The sequence below is a fragment of the Mesoplodon bidens genome (assembly GCF_964165515.1).
Source record: "Mesoplodon bidens genome assembly, chromosome: 2".
Taxonomy (NCBI): Eukaryota; Metazoa; Chordata; class Mammalia; order Artiodactyla; family Ziphiidae; genus Mesoplodon; species Mesoplodon bidens.
The window spans coordinates 21,449,461-21,466,427 of NC_138177.1; the positions used below are offsets into that span (position 1 = coordinate 21,449,461).

Below are 16,967 nucleotides of genomic sequence, written 5' to 3' on the forward strand. Positions count from 1 at the left end.
TCTCAACCACTGTGCCACCAGGGAAGCCCCCCATCCTCCTTTAAAACCAGAACCATAATTCCTCCATTCAGTCAACACAGAATCCTGTCAAACACACTGGATTCCAGGAGAAATCTAGCAGCTCTAGTGTGGGAAAGGAAAGGAAATATTTATTTTTACTTTTGAATCTACTGCCTAATTATCTGGAGCTTGTGATTGTGATCCTTGACCAATCTTTCTCTACTCAGAGCAGTCATTTCAAGCACAAATCCAACCATGTCCTTTCCAAGCCTAAAGCCCCCCAGTGGCTGTCCATCGCTCTTAGGAGAACAAGGGGAAGGGAGGGCCTGCACGCCTACAAGACTCTCAGCAGACTGGCCCTTTGCTGGCTCCCCGCCCCTCTCCCATGCCCCTCCTCCCTCTCTGATCTCCACCTCCTGGCCTCTTTCAGGTCCTGGAATGTCGTACGCTGTCCCACTTGAGGACTTTGCATCTGCTGTGCCCTTCCCGTGGAAATGCCATCTCCCCACCCCCGCTCTGCCTTCAGACCCCGAATGCCCCAGGGAAGGCTTCCTGGACCACCATCCCCCCATGCAAAGCCATCCCCCTCCCATATGCTCTCACAGCAGCCTGCGATGCCCTGCCCAGCATCATTTAGTGAATGCCCCTCCACCCCACCAGGCTCTGATCTCCACGAGGACAACTGTGTTTGTTTCGCTCATCACTGTATCGCTGGAGCCTGGAAAGCTCCTGGAGCATAGTAGTGACTGAATGAATATTTGCTGAATGAATAAACACCCACAGGTATAAGATGCCCAGTGGTTGGATAGATACATACCAGGTAGAGCGGACCCAGCATCTTCAGGCAGGGATCTCATGGGATTGTTTTCCCTGCTTCTGTTTCTCCCGGAGCCTCCGGGAAACACTCCCTTTAGACTGACTGAAATGAACAAGCCCTTCTCCATCTGATCACAGAGTAAGCGCAGCTGGTCATTTTCCTTCTGCATAAGGCTCTCCTTTGGGGTTAGCGATCTCTTTCCCACCCCACCTGCCTAAATCACCTCCCTTGTCACGTCCAGATGCTGCATGAACAAATTCATCCTCATGTAGGCAGACAGGTCTGAGCTGCTGGGAACAGAACCCTCATTTCCCGAGCCAGGAGCCGTCTCTGCTCACCAGCCCCACCTGAGCTGACAGCCAACGTCTCCCGGTTACCCAGCCGGGCTCCCGCTGGCCCTGTCAACCTGGACAGCCATCTCCCCAGCCTCACACCTCAGACACCCCACAAGAGCTACTGCCAGCTCCACCCAGGAAGCCCAGGATCCACAACAGAGGCCGATGAGGCCAGGCACAAACACACCTGTCGGCACCGACTAGTAAGAACTCTTCTCGCGGGCTTCCCTGGTGGCGCAGTGGTTGAGAGTCCGCCTCCCGATGCAGGGGACGCGGGTTCGTGCCCCGGTCCGGGAGGATCCCACATGCCGCGGAGCGGCTGGGCCCGTGAGCCATGGCCGCTGAGCCTGCGCGTCCGGAGCCTGTGCTCCGCAACGGGAGAGACCACAACAGTGAGAGGCCCGCGTACCGCAAAAAAAAAAAAAAAAAAAAAAAGAACTCTTCTTGGCAAACGGCGTTGGTGAATGCAGCTCAGATAGAGCACAAAGTTTACCCACAGCGGCTCCTCTCGGCCAGAAGGACAAGGCTGCATTGTGCCCTGAGCAAGGAATTCAAATCACCCCAAAGCCCAAGTGTGCTTTTCAGACAAAGTCTGCAAAGCTCTTTGTCATGCAGAGCCTTAACTTCAGTCTCTCTCCTGGGCCTTCCCATTTCAGAATTCTAAGGCAAGCATGGGGTGAATCCAGTGTCAAGAGGATTACAGAGTTCTCGTACATTGCTGGTGGGAATGGAAAATATACAGGCACTTTGGAAAATAGTTTGGCAGTTCCTCAAAATGCTAAACACAGAGTGACAGAGTAACTTCTAGTAACATTCCACTCCAGGGAACTGAAACAGACTTGAAAACTTAAGTCCACCCCAAAACTTCTACTCTGATGCTCATAAGACATTATTTACAGTAGCCAAAAAGTGGAAACAGCCCAATGTCCGTCAACGCATGAATAGACCAACAAAATGTAGAATAGCCACGCAACTGAATATTATTCAGCCATAAAAAGGAATGAAATACTGACATATGCTACAACATGGATGACCCTTGAAAATATTATGCTAAGTGAAAGAAGCCAGTCACAAAAGGCCACAAATTGTATGCTTCTAGTTATATGAAATATCCAGAATAGGCAAGTCCACAGAAACAGAGTAGATTTTTGGTTGCCGGAAACTGAGCAGAGAGGGGAACTGGGACTGACTACAAATAGGTATGAGGTTTCTTATCGGGGTGATGGAAATTTTCTGGAATTAGATAAGCAGTGATGGTTGTACAACATAGTGAATATAATGAAAAAAATCACAGAATTGTAGACTTTAAAATGGTGAGTTTGACTATGTGAATTATATCTCAGTTAAAAATTTTAAATAAAAGAAAACAGTATTACAGAGAAGATGGTCTGCTGTGATCCACGCGTTCATTAGTCGTCTCTAAGTAAAAGATGGGTTCCCCGTCTGCCCAGGACAGGAAGTATTCCATCACTCCAAAGAGTGCCAGAGCTGTAAGCCTGAACCCTATCTAACAAGCCCTGAGAAAACAGAAGGCTGGGAAGACCAGATGTGTGGGCTCATCCCTCTCTAGGTCTGTGGGATCGCACACCACGCCAGTCTCTCATCTCTGGCAGGAAAGGGTGGATCCCCTCAAGCCCAGCTAGGAGACTAGCTGAGACTGCCCCCCAGTGGCCAACCCAGATCCTGCGGACCCAGTGTGACTAATGTAAAAACTTACGTTTGAATAGAGGTAGCACTTTCAAGTCCATGACCCATTAGGGAGTCACAGCAAGTCTATGGGTAGATTGTACTGTCAGACTAACCCAAAGTTACTCACATGGCAAACTTGACCCTCAGTCTTCTTATTCTACTTATTTATTTTGTTGTTGTTTTTCAGTATTTTTTTAAATTAATTCATTTATTTGTTTTTATTTTTGGCTGCCTTGGGTCTTCGTTGCTGTGAATGGGCTTTCTCTGGTTGCAGCAAGCAGGGGCTACTCTTCGTTGCGGTGCGCGGGCTTCTCATTTCAGTGGCTTCTCTTGTGGAGCATAGGCTCTAGGCACGCAGGCTTCAGTAGTTGTGGCTCGCGGGCTCTAGAGCGCAGGCTCAGTAGTTGTGGCACACAGGCTTAGTTGCTCCGCGGCATGTGGGATCTTCCCAGACCAGGGATCAAACCCGTGTCCCCTGCATTGGCAGGCGGATTCTTTTTTTTTTTTTTTTTTTTTGCGGTATGCGGGCCTCTCACTGTTGTGGCCTCTCCCGCTGCAGAGCACAGGCTCCGGATGCACAGGCCCAGTGGCCATGGCCCATGGGCCCAGCCGCTCCGCGGCATGTGGGATTCTCCCAGAACAGGGCACGAACCCGCGTCCCCTGCATCGGCAGGCAGACTCCCAACCACTGCACCACCAGGGAAGCCCCGGAGATGCTTTTTATTATCTGGGGTTCTCTGAAGGGATATCAACTAATCAGAGTTCTAAACAGAGAATAATATCTGGAGTTAATTAAAATGTGCTCATACTGTCATTTTCCATGTGGGGCAGAAAGAACTAATGTGTAGTTAGGGTATCAGCAAAAGGCTAGTAAAAATATGTCACTGGTAAATTGAATGTACAACTCCCGGGAAGTGATCACAACTTTTTTTTTTTTTTTTTTTACATTCTGTTCCATGTGCATTTGATATTTCTATTTACATGGCTACTTTGTACAAAAAGTAAGAATCTGTTTTCACATGAAAGGAACTTGTACAGTTAACAACACTCTGGCTACAGGTGTGGAATAAACTGTTCCAGTCCTTTTATAAACAGATTTCAGACTCAGAAAGGATCTGTCAGACAGAAGGGAAACTAATCCAAGAGACTTTATCCACAGCATTTTGACCATAAATCCTGAGCAAAGACAACTGTAAACAAACATTGAATACTGGTTGGTAGTTTTGATTTTCACAGTAGAATGGGTTAGCAATTTAAAACTACTTTCTGTGTATTCTTGGATTAAGTAAATGAAAAAATATATCAGGAATGATAGAAACCATGTTTTTCATTGTCGGCGAAGGGAATTACAAGTATGGAGAGATGGAACTTTAAAACAAATTCACGTGGTGTTTGTTTGGAAATTGGAGGTCAATGGGAACTTGTGTGCAAGGTATAATATTTAATAAGTTAAAATGTTATTTCATTTATTCACTTTCATAAATATAAAGTGAAGATGAATTTATTTACCCAATGTTTAAAAATAATTTATTTACCTAATTAAAAGAAAAACAACAGGGTAGCAAAGGTGGTTCAAAGAGAATTTGAGAGATTAAATATTTGAGGCACTTGGGAATGTAAGTTGGTACAGCCACTATGGAAAACAGTATGGAGGTTCCTCAGAAAACTAAAAATAGAATTACCATATGATCCAGCAATCCTACTCCTGGGAATATACGTGGACAAAACTATAATTCAAAAAGGCAGGGACTTCCCTGGTGGTCCAGTGGTAAAGAATCCTCCTTGCAATGCAGGGGACGCAGGTTCAATCCCTGGTCAAGGAACTAAGATCCCACATGCCACAACTACTGAGCTTGCATGCTCCTCAGCTAAAGCCTGCATGCCACAAACTACAGAGCCCACATCATCTGGAGCCCACACGCCACAACTAGAGAAGAGAAAACCCACAAGCCACAACTAGAAAGAAGCCTGCACACCACAATGAAAATCCTGTATGCCTCAACAAAGATCCCGCGTGCTGCAACTAAGACTTGAGGCAGCCAAAAATAAATTAAATAAATAAATAATAAATCTTTTTTTTAAATCCTAAAACTTATTTTAAAAAAACCAAAAAGACACATGCACCCCTATGTTCACAGCAGCACTGTTCACAATAGCCAAAACACGGAAACAGCCTAAATGTCCATGGACAGATGAATGGATAAAGAAGATGTGGTACATATATACAACGGAATACCAGTCAACCATAAAAAAAGAATGAAATAATGTCATTTGCAGCAACATGGATGCAAATAGAGATTATCATTCTAAGTGCAGTGAGTCAGAAAGAGAAAGACAAATACCATATGATATCACTTATATGTGGAATCTAAAATATGGCACAGATGAACCCATCTACAAAACGGAAACAGACTCACAGACACAGAGAACAGACTTGTGGCTGCCAAGGAGGAGGGGGAGGAAGAGAGATGGACTGGGAGTTTGGGGTTGGTAGATGCAAACTCCTACATTTAGAATAGATAAACACAAGGTCCTATGTATAGCACAGGGAACTATATTCAATATCCTGTGATAAACCATAATGGCAAAGAATATAAAAAAAGAATGCAGGGCTTCTCTGGTGACACAGTGGTTGAGAATCTGCCTGCTAATGCAGGGGACACGGGTTCGAGCCCTGGTCTGGGAAGATCCCACATGCCGCGGAGCAACTAGGCCCATGAGCCACAACTACTGAACCTGTGCGTCTGGAGCCTGTGCTCCGCAACAAGAGAGGCTGTGATAGTGAGAGGCCCGCGCACCGCGATGAAGAGTGGTCCCCGCTTGCCACAACTAGAGAAAGCCCTCGCACAGAAACGAAGACCCAACACAGCCAAAAATTAATTAATTAATTTAAAAAACAAAACAAAACAAAAAGAATGCATATACATGTATGAGTCACTTTGCTGTACAGCAGAGACTGGCACAATATTGTAAATCAACTATACTTCAATAAAAAAAATTTTTAATATTATAGGCACTGAATAAAGAATAGGATTTCTGGGTTAGATACAAAACTGGTTAATGTCATACAGGGCAAGGAAGTTGTAACCTTTGGGATCTGGGGATTTTGTTTCTTTTTTTTTTAATTAATTAATTTATTTTTGACTGCATTGGGTCTTCACTGCTGTGCAAGGGCTTTCTCTGGTTGCGTCGAGTGGGGACAACTCTTCGTTGTGGTGCACGGGCTTCTCATTGCAGTGGCTTCTCTTGTTGCGGAGCACGGGCTCTAGAGCTCAGGCTCAGTAGTTGTGACACATGGGCTCAGTAGTTGTGGCCCACAGGCTCTAGAGTGCAGGCTCAGTCGTTGTGGTGCACGGGCTTAGTTGCTCCACGCCATGTGGGATCTTTCTGGACCAGGGATCAAACCCGTGTCCCCTGCATTGACAGACAGACTCCCAACCACTGTGCCACAAGGGAAGTCCCGGGGATTTTGTTTCTGATTTCTTTGGTTTTTGTTGTTTTATTTTTTACCTGAAGGAAATGATTTATATCAGTACCAGACAAAAATCTGCCTGTTTACATGTAACCTTATACAGTCTGGGCTCTATTCGATGGTGAATAACAAATCAAACAAAAGTACATTTCCCTAAAAAATAAAAAAAACCTTGAGTGGGCCTTTAGCTGCAGAATGGACAGTGTCCTTTATAGAGAGGACAAGATATGTCTGCCATGAGGGCCAGGAAACATTGCTACTTCAGTAGCAATAAGCAAGCACCAGGATCTTGGTTTCTAAACACCATTCTCCATTACTCCATGAAGTAATGGTTAATCACAGAGCTAGGACAGAAAACGTATAAGAGAGATCTGGAATGTAGTTATGTGCCAGAAAGTAAGGGAGTGCTCAAAGAATGGTGGGGGCATGTTAAAAGGACACAGGAGCCTGCTTGAAGGGACTCCAACTGGCCAAATCTGGGACAATTTAAGCATAGAAATCAATAATGATAGTAAAGGATTAGAATCCATTGAGTAAAATAAGAATTTGTGTGTCTTTATATAAATAACCAGAGGAGAAGGGAAAGTTCTTCCTAACAGTGGAATGCCAGCCAATAAAGGTAGAAGAAATAATAAAATGAGAAAAAACACTATTTTGTAATACTCATAGTAATGGTTGATTCAGGCAAGACGTATCAATGAATGCTACTAGTGGATGAAAGTTTGATAAGGAACGGGATATTTATACAGTTTCAAAATATTTCCTATCAAATGATTGATTAATTACAGAGGAAAAAAATAGTAACTTTACAATGGAGACACTGACAGGCACCACCTTCACTAAGTAATCAAAATGAACATTACCAGTAATGGGACAAATCAATATCATGTGCCTCCTGATGTAATGTCCTAAGAAGGACACAACATCATTTCTGTAATATTATTGCCAAAATGCATAACCTGAATCTGATCATGAAGAAACATCAGACAAACCCAAATTGAAGGACATTCATTGTGTAATTAGATAATAGCATTTTATCAATGTTAAATATTCTGACTTTGTTACTCCTTAAAGTATTTAGGGGCAAATAGACACAGTGTCTGCAACTGATTCCCAAGTGGTTCAGAAAAAATACATTCATGTATTTTATATATATATATATATATATATATGTATGCATACATAATGATATATGCATATATTCTTTTATATTCATTTTATATGCATATAAAAGAAATGAAGGAGTTTGGTGCTTGCAAGGTGATGAGGTTTGGAAATGGCTGCTAAAGACACAGGGAATGTGATTTGCTGAGAGAATAGGGAGGACCTGAACCTTCTGGCCTCCAATTCCACCACTTCACTGAAGCAGCAGTGACCAAGTCCAGCGACCACTCCCCGATCATCTTCCTTGTTGATCTCTGATCTGCTGTTGACTTTGTCTCCTTGAAAACATCTCTTCCCTCCACTTCCACTGGCATGGCTCTCCTGGCTTTTCCTTCTGCCTTTCCAGCTCTTTCCCAGCTCTTCTTTCTCTGCCTATTTCCTTCGCGCATGTGACATTCAGGGTTCTGGTCTCGCCACCCTTCACAATCTCCCACATCAGGTTCATCTATGCTCACAGCTTCCATGACCACCTCATGCTGAAAAATCTCCCACCCTCATCTCCTGCTCAGGCCCTGCTCGTCTGAGTCGTATCTACATTTCCACCTCTCCTTTGGGTACCTGCACCCAGCGGCATCTCAAACTCAACACGTCCCAAACAGAGCTCACTGTCTTCCTGTTCACTCTGCCATACTCTTGCTCCAGTCTTCTCTACCTAAGAAAATATCCGGTTCTCAAGACGGAACCCTGAGCATCATTCTGCACAGAGCACCTTCAGTCAGTCACTGAGTCCTGTCTTTTCTGCCTCCTAATTCTCCCTCCAACCCGTCCGCTTCTATCACTACAGTCACTCCCCGCCAATCCGTGGACCCCACCTCTCCTTGGATCGTTGCAACAGCCTCCTAGCTGTGCTCTCCCCCTCTAGGCCACGTGTCACACTGAGGTTAAACGCCGTGGGTGAGCACTTTAACCTGAGTCTGAACTCCTCCGGATAACTCACGGAGCCTGTGTGTTCTGGCCCCTGCTCTCCTTTCTGGCCTCATCTCTTACCGCCTCTCCCCTCTTGCACCCTACACGCTAGCCCCTCAAACTTCCCTCACTTCCCCCAACCCAATATGCCCCTATCAATTGGAAACCTCGCCCCTTCCCCTCACTCCGCTTGATCCTCCCACCCACCCACTCACCCTTACATAAATTGCATTCAGGTCTCACACGCCGCTTGTTACTGAAAATGTCCAAGACTCACCACGTCTGGCTGAGGATCTCCAATAATGCACTTCCCACCATAGTGTTTGCCATGGTGAACTGTAATTTCCTGTTTATTTGCCTTTATCCTCGTGAGGACAGTACCGTGTCTTGTTCATGGTTGAAGCTTCAGTGCTTGTGGCCACATATAATGATAGAGATATGGATAGATGGATCAATAGATAAATGATTGATTGATAATAGGTGAGAGGTGATAGGTGATAAAAAGATGATACATAGAAAGATAGATGATAGGTAGATAGATAGACAGATGATAGAGAATAGGTAAACGAACAAACAACTCAGTATAAATTCCAGAGGGTTTTGGAATCTGGACTCATGACTTCCTGAGATCCATAGCGATACACTTTGTCAGTTTTACTCCTTATGGCCGAAAAGTATCAAAGGCCTTTGAGGTAGAGATTTCCCTTTCCACAGCTAGGTTGGGAGTTTTATGGCTTTGAAGTAACAGTACTAGGTTTTGCCACGTGGTGGCGCCAGCACAACACCAAAGAGGCCTTCAGAGGCGCCATTTCGCCCCCATCATCAGACTCGGGGTGATACCACCCACCCTTGTTGACAGTGGACAGAATTACTGTGGTGTAAAGACTTTACTAAGGGCTTGTATTCATTGTTCGGGAAATCTTGGCAATATTTACAACTCTCTGAGACTCAGAGAAATCATCCCAGCTCCACAAAAGGGTGGAGAGGGTTTATTTCCTCTCCCACAAAAGTGTGTCAGCCTATTGTGCTAATAAGTGAGAAGGCTGCTCCACTGTGAACGAGGAGGAACCTCGGGGAACTGCTGTCTTCAGAGAAGCCGAGTACTCTTCCCTCAGGGCCTGCCTCTGAGGGCTGAGCAGGGCTGGGGACTGAGAGGTGGGGCTCTGCAATCCTGGCCAGAGTCCTGCTTCTGGAAGGAGCCTTCAGTGTTCCTGGCATTTCCTGTGATGGGGCTCAGGGGCCCCCTCAACCCAGATCCCTCCCCCTCCCCCGCCCAGCCTTACTCACCCTCACCTCCTTAACCCTTTGATGACTCCCTCAAGGCCCTTACAAGGCCCTGCAGAGGCGGGCTCCTAGTTTGCTGTACTTTGTAATCGGCCCTGAATGCCCCAGGGCATTTGCACACCACAGTGGGTGGAAATGGGGTGGAGAGTCTGGGCTGTGTAATGGCCAGTCTGGTGCCAGGCAGACTCCCTGAAGACTCTCAGGGCTCCCCAACCCCATAGGCCAGCATCAGCACCCACATGTGAAGGATGGACCAGTCCAGCCAAGGAGAGTGAGGGGAGGAGGGAGTCAGCAGGAAACGCTTGCAAGACCTTGACCAAGAACCTTCTCATGTGTCTCCTAGAGTAGACATCACAGCCGCCCCATCCTGGGGCAGAGATCTTCTGGCTCTCTTGTAGAGAGGGATGTTACACCCCCACCCCACGATAAACACAGACACAAGACACAACCCTCATGGCTGTTAAGCCTGGGCTCCTAAAAACTCTCAATTCAGGGACCCCTTTAGCAGGACACAGGGCCCTAAGCAGCATTTCCCCCACCCCGTATAGGTGACACAGCCATGGGAGATACCAGCAAGCTTTGCCTAGGGTAAGCTTTGTATCTATGTTCCTTCAGTCAACAGACCTTCACCAGGGACCCACCAGGTGCCAGGCACTGTGCCAGGATCACAGGGTGAATAAGAAAGACACAGTTCTCCAGTTCAGGAACTTACAGGCTAGCAGGGAATCAGACCCATTAGTACTTGTCGCACCTGGTTATAAGCACTGTAAAAGAAGTGACACAAAAAGTGCTAAGGTAATAGCTCTGATTATTCATTATTGTGTTTTTTGATTTGCATTCAAAGCCACCTCACAGAATATACATGAGAGAGCACTTATGTCTTCACGTGACTTGCATTTTTGATCAGTGCCTATGTTGCAGGAAGGGTCCGACAGAGGGCTCTTGTCTAACGCTTGGAAATGAATTGTCCGAGGAGACACGTGCTGACAAAGCGAGAGACTTTATTGGGAAGGGGCGCCTGGGCAGAGAGCAGCAGGATGAGGGACCCCAGGAGAACTACTCTGCCACGCGGCTCACAGCCTTGGGTTTCACGGTGATGGGATGAGCTTCCGGTTGTCTCTGGCCAATCACTCTGACTCAGGGTCCTTTCTGGTGGTGCGCACAACCGTTCAGCCAAGATGGATTCCAGCGAGGAGGATTCTGGGAGCCTGGTAAGACATGTGGACTGGCGTCTCCTCTCTCCTTTTGACCTTTCCCGTATTCTTCTGGTTGGCGGTGGCTTGTTAGCTCCGTGTTCCTAACCAGGACCTCGTGTTGTAAAATAACTCATACAAATGGTTGCTGTCTTTGCCTGGCCCCGGCGGGGCAGTTTCAGTCAGTGTTTCTCCTAACATCTAGACTGCTTGGGTGGAAAGAAATTCCTCCAAGACACTCCCTTCTGAGTATGAGTCAGGAAGCCGAGGCCTCCCAGGCATAACCCGGTCAGAGGCGGGGTGACTGGGCTCCACTACATGTTCCAACCAGAGGCTGGGCACAGCCTGGGGAGCGGGCAGCAAGATGGGAAACCCACCCCCGCCGTGAGGCAGAGGCCCCAGTGCTGGCTCCAGCCCTCCCCTATGACTGCTGGCCCTTCAGTTGTCACAGCCCTTCTCTGGCCTCAGCTTCACATCTGCAGGGATTAGATGAGAAGACATGGTCCTGCCCTCTTCTCCACCTCTAAGCCTGTCGCTTTTGTGATTCTCATCTTTGCCATTAGGAGCTGAAGAATCTCCATGCTCTGAGTCAGATGCTGTGTGGCCACATCACTAAGAGGTGACTCCGACCCAGACAGGGCTCTGAGGCTCCTTTTGTCATTCCCTTGTTTGGCCCCAGGCAGGGTCTCTCTTGAGAGGTGCTGGGCAGAGCCTCTCTCTGGGCCAAGGAAGAAACTAGGCACCCAATACCCAGGCAGTGACAGCCTGGCATGGGCTCTGTAGCTGACCATCTCATCCTCAGAAGAGACTGAGGCTAAGGAATGTCTTTCCGGGGACTTCCCTGGCGGTCCAGTGGTTAAGACTCCACCATGCTTCCACTGAAGGGGGCGCTGGTTCGATCCCTGGTCGAAAAAAAGAAAAAGAAAAAGAAAAAAGGAATGTCTTTCCAAGCTTTAAATTATGTGAAAATTTAAGTTATAAATTGTATGGAGAATGCCTTGGGTACCATTATGCTTCATTGTGCCTGGAAGCCCAAATTAATGTTCTAAAAAGTAAGTATCTCTAAGTCTGTAGAAAAGTCGTGTGTGTATGTGTGTGTGTGTGTGAGTGTGTGTGTGTGTGTGTGTGTGTAAAAGAAAACAAACAAACAACCTCTCAGAGGAAGAAGAAGCCCTCAGGCAGTGGAAATAACCTGGTTATTCTACCCCCAGCGCTGGCTGCATTTACAAGTGGCCCCTGTGATTGGAAGTTGGAAGCAGAGGAGATGATGGACCAGGCAGGTTCTGGGGCAGGAAAAGCCAGAACAATGTACACAAAAGGCACAAGCAGAGAAAGAGGAGCTGGTGAAGGAGGTTGAGGAAGAACAGGCAGGGAGCTGGGAGAAAAGCCGGGCGAGGGAGTAATCCACGGAAACAGAGGGAGGAAAGGTCTCGAGAAGGAGGGGAAGGACTGCAGTGCCAGAGGCAGCGCACAATACCTAAGGTGAAAACAGGGAAGCCTTGGTATCTGCAAAACAGCTCAAAGGGTATGGCTCAAAATATTATCTCTAGCCCTTGAGGAGGAACTAGATCTTTGACTGAGGATCTGGAAGCCATCAGTGACTGTGGCCATTGCAGTTTGCGACATGCTGATAAATAAGGGTCAGAATGTTCATTTTTCTCCCATTCGCTCTGCAAACCACACTGCCCCGTGTCTAGGGCAGGGCTTCCCAAATGCAGCTTTGCGTTCAAATTCCGACTCCACTACTCACTAGCTGGATGACCCCAGGAAAGTCACTGAAACTCATGGTGCCTCGGTTTCCTCATCTGTAAATGTGGAAAAAAATGACAAGACCCATCAATGAAATGAAAAAATATGTATAGAGCATTCAAGACGAAGACCAGCTCTCCCCAGGCTGCTCCAGCCACTGACAATACAGCAGAGGCACTGGGCTGGCCATTTCTGCCCACTGCTGACTTCTAAGAGGCCTGCTTTGCTCAGGAGTCCCCAGTGGGTTGGCTGGGGCTCTCTCAGGTGGCACTGCTGGCCCACGAACCCCACTGTTTATCCTTCTCTCTCTCTTTCCACAGGTGTCAGGCTTGCACTGTGGTCCGAAGGCTCCCCTACCTCCTCCGCTCCCTCTCCCCTTTCTCTTTCACAGGCATCACCCCCAATCAATCTCTTGCACGTCTAACTTTGTGCTGGCATTTTGCTTCCTGGAGGACCCAAAATGACAAACTAGGTAAAACAATTCTTTGCTACAGGACTTGCCTGAGCCTTTAATGTAAGAATATACATTATGAGGGCTTCCCTGGTGGCGCAGTGGTTGAGAGTCCGCCTGCTGATGCAGGGGACACGGGTTCGTGCGCCGGTCCGGGAGGATCCCACATGCCGCGGAACGGCTGGGCCCATGAGCCATGGCCGCTGAGCCTGTGCGTCCGGAGCCTGTGCTCCTCAGCGGGAGAGGCCGCGGCAGTGAGAGGCCCGCGTAACGCAAAAAAAAAAAAAAAAAAAAAAAAGAATATACATTATGGTTCTCAAGAGGGGAACATAATTTGAAGTGTTTCCCAAATTTATTTGACCACTAAAAGCTAACATCCACACACTCACAGCCACAATACCATAGAACATCCATTAACATCTCATGGAACTTAAGATCTGCTAAGTAAAGTTTTGTTTGTTTTGGTTTGTTTGCTTTTCTTTTTTTTTGTGCTAGAACCATTTTAATATAATTATACATATCTGCCAAATCCAGGAAGAAAGGTTTATGCATATATAACTTTTCCAGTTAACATCTGCAAGCATAAACAACGAGGATCTCAGTTTATAAATTCATCAGGGTCAGAGCAATTGACCAACGTCTCTTTACTGCTAGGCTTACCAACAGCAAATTACAGATGAATTCCTGTCCTTTTGTTTCTCTTCTCTCACTTTCCTTGTCCAGAGACATTTTGTTGTAAAGTTTCAGTGCAGCTCACCTCCAGCCAAAGGTAATCTTCTTAGGTAAGTACTCAGTTGCTCTGAATTTACTTATAATTACAACCTCTTTAATCATAGAAGAACCCCTGCAGAGGTGGAGTTCAAGTTTGCATACAGTAACAGGAGATCACAGTTTTGAAGTCTAGCACAGATTAAAAACCACAGATGTACCATCTATATAAGACACACACTGATTGTCTCTTAAACCACATATTGAATCCTTATGAACATTTTTTTTTTTTTTTTTTTTTTTTGCGGGATGCAGGCCTCTCACTGCTGTGGCCTCTCCCGTTGCGGAGCACAGGCTCCGGATGCGCAGGCTCAGCAGCCATGGCCCACGGGCCCAGCCGCTCCACGGCATGTGGGATCCTCCCGGACCGGGGCATGAACCCATGTCCCCTGCATCATCAGGCGGACTCTCAACCACTGCGCCCCCTGGGAAGCCCCCATCATCCCTATTTTACAGATGGAAAAATTGAGACGCAGGAAGGTTAAGATGCTTGCCTCAGATCCACACTCGAGTTCCCGGTGTTGGCACTGAGTCGTGGTCAGTCTGAGACGCTGCGTTGATGGAAGGCCTAAAGGGGAAGGGAAAGGAAGGGTTCCTGGATTCTAGGTTCGAGGAATAATTTGGATGACAGCAAGAACCAGCCATCACTAGGCCGAGCCCTGCGCCCGAAGGAGGGAGGAGATAAAAAGTAACAGCAAGAGAGCTGTGTCTGAGCCCAGGTTAGAATACAGCATTGCACAGAGGAGAAAAAATGCTGAAACATGTCAAAACTGCCAAACAACAAATGTAACAGAGTGCGGGAAATGTGGAGATCCAAAGGGATTAGGAAATAGGGGTGGGTGGCTGTCCTTTACGACAACAGGGTTGGTTCCTTCCCTGCCCCCACTGTTCTAGCCCCCCTTACCCCCAGCCCTTTCTCTGCAATCCCCAGATCTCCCCCCATCACTGCCCCAATCCATGCACCTAACTCAGCAGAGGTTTCCTACACCAGTGCTGGCATCACTTTCCCTTCCAATGGGTGGGTAAGTCGGGCCACAGTGGTTATTAACCATTTTCAATTTCATTTCCTGGTAACAAGCCTGTTAACTGATTGGCTGAAGAAAAGAACAGAATTGGGAGAAGTAATGAATCCAAGAGACCAGATAGAGTCACGCTTCACCAAATGTGGTTACCTGAATCACAATGTAAACAAACAAGCACCGGTGATGTTTACCATTTTTTTGAACAGCCGTAAACTTTACTGGGAAATTGGTTTCTGCCACAGCTGGCACAGTAGGGACAATTGCACTGCGACCACCAAGCCTGCAGACACAGGAGGGCGGAGGGGGCCACTTCCAGCTTCTCATCGTGTGAGCTGGAGCATATACGGGGCAGTTCTACAATTTCTACATGGGAAGGACTTGGGGATGAAAATGTGGATGGTAGATGAAGCAGGGTGCATTGGGGCTTGTCCTGAGGATTTTTGCCTAGTAAGCCCCCTGTTCTGGCTCAGAAACGTATTTTTTTTATTAGTTTCTGCTTTATAACAAAGTGAATCAGTCATACATATACATCTGTTCCCACATCCCTTCCCTCATGCATCTCCCTCCCTCCCACCCTCTCCATCCCACCCCTCCAGGGGGTCACAAAGCACCGAGCTGATCTCCCTGTGCTCTGCGGCTGCTTCCCACTAGCTATCTACCTTACGTTTGGTAGTGTATATATGTCCATGCCTCTCTTTCGCTTTGTCACAGCTTACCCTTCCCCCTCCCCATATCCTCAAGTCCATTCTCAAGTAGGTCTGTGTCTTTATTCCCGTTTTACCCCTAGGTTCTTCATGACATTTTTTTTTAATTCTATATATATGTGTTAGCATACGGTATTTGTCTTTCTCTTTCTGACTTACTTCACTCTGTATGACAGACTCTAGGTCTATCCACCTCATTACAAATAGCTCAGTTTCGTTTCAGAAACGTATTTATTCGGGGCACTTGGGGGTTCTGCTGATGGAAGTTATGGGTGAGGCCAGCGCCTCTCCCAACACCCCTGGTGCAGACACTGGAGCTTATCGCTTCCTACAGAGAGAACACGCTACCCTGCGCTCCTTCCCTGCAGCGGGCAGCGTGAAAATAGAGGAATTGCTCCCCACGTGTCCGGGACTCAAGGGTCTTTAGGACAAAGGTATGTGGCTGCTGATGAGAACAGTGACAGCACCCAAGGTGGTCCAGTTCCAGCAATTTCACACACATCGTGATTTCAATGTTTACAAACAACTCTGTGAACTCTGCAGAGTAGATATTTTTTCCCCATTTGAAGATATGAGAGAATTGATGGTTAGTGTTTTGAAAATTGCAAAGGACCCCACAAATACGAGATATAACTTATTATTAGCACAGCTATCACTAGGGGACCCCTTCTATGGAAACTCCTCCCAGAGATGGTTTTTGGTGGGTGAGCGGCAGCTGCCCTGATCTCTGGCCTCTTGGCAAGGGTCAGATATACGATCCTGAGCTCCAGCCGATAAGTAAAATCACCACGGGGCCCAGGAAACTGTCTGGGCTTTTTGAAGCTTTCTTTCTGGAGTTTTCCTCTGTCCTCCTACTCTTAGCACCTCCCAGCTTTTGCAGCACCAAGGACAGTCCATCCCATCCGTCCTTGGAAACACACAGGACACCCCATCCCACTGATGGAATCCAACAGGCCTATCCAACCCTCACTCTACAGTCATAAGGAAAGACTAAGACCTGTAACGGCTCCAGCCAGGGAGAAATCTTTGAAACAAAACCGTGTGTTATAACACTGTGGAATTCGTATTCGCCTTGCTCTCTTTTGGATTCTGATCACAGACCTGAAAGACGGAGGAGAAGTCAGGACTGGCTTTTCCTCAGCCTCAGCCCTAGGAAAGAGGTGGCCCCCCGCCAGCCTCTCTGCTCTCCTAAGCCAGGGAAAGAGACTGGACAAGACTGTGGCTCTATCACATATTAGCTGCCCTTTTTCTGGGCCTCCATTTCTTCATCTATAATAGGAGGAAATAAGATTTTCCTTCACCAATGGTGAAGATTAAATGTGTAAATGTGTATAATGCACATGGAGGGGCTCAATTAAGAAGGTGGCTTGGAATAGTATCCCTGGGACCTGCAGACTGTGCCCCTAACACCTC

The 16,967-nt window shown here is 47.0% G+C and overlaps 1 protein-coding gene across 1 annotated transcript in view; it reads right to left on the reverse strand.

Annotated features, from left to right (window-relative positions):
* LOC308629430 (calpain-8-like) overlaps positions 1 to 12,646 on the reverse strand; it is a gene marked incomplete at both ends in the record, with an annotated part of 54,395 nt that extends 41,749 nt beyond the window's left edge. The window contains 1 exon segment of the mRNA XM_081257251.1: positions 12,611 to 12,646. Coding sequence (XP_081113377.1) covers positions 12,611 to 12,646 — 36 coding nt within the window.
* Between the last annotated feature and the right edge of the window lie 4,321 nt (positions 12,647 to 16,967).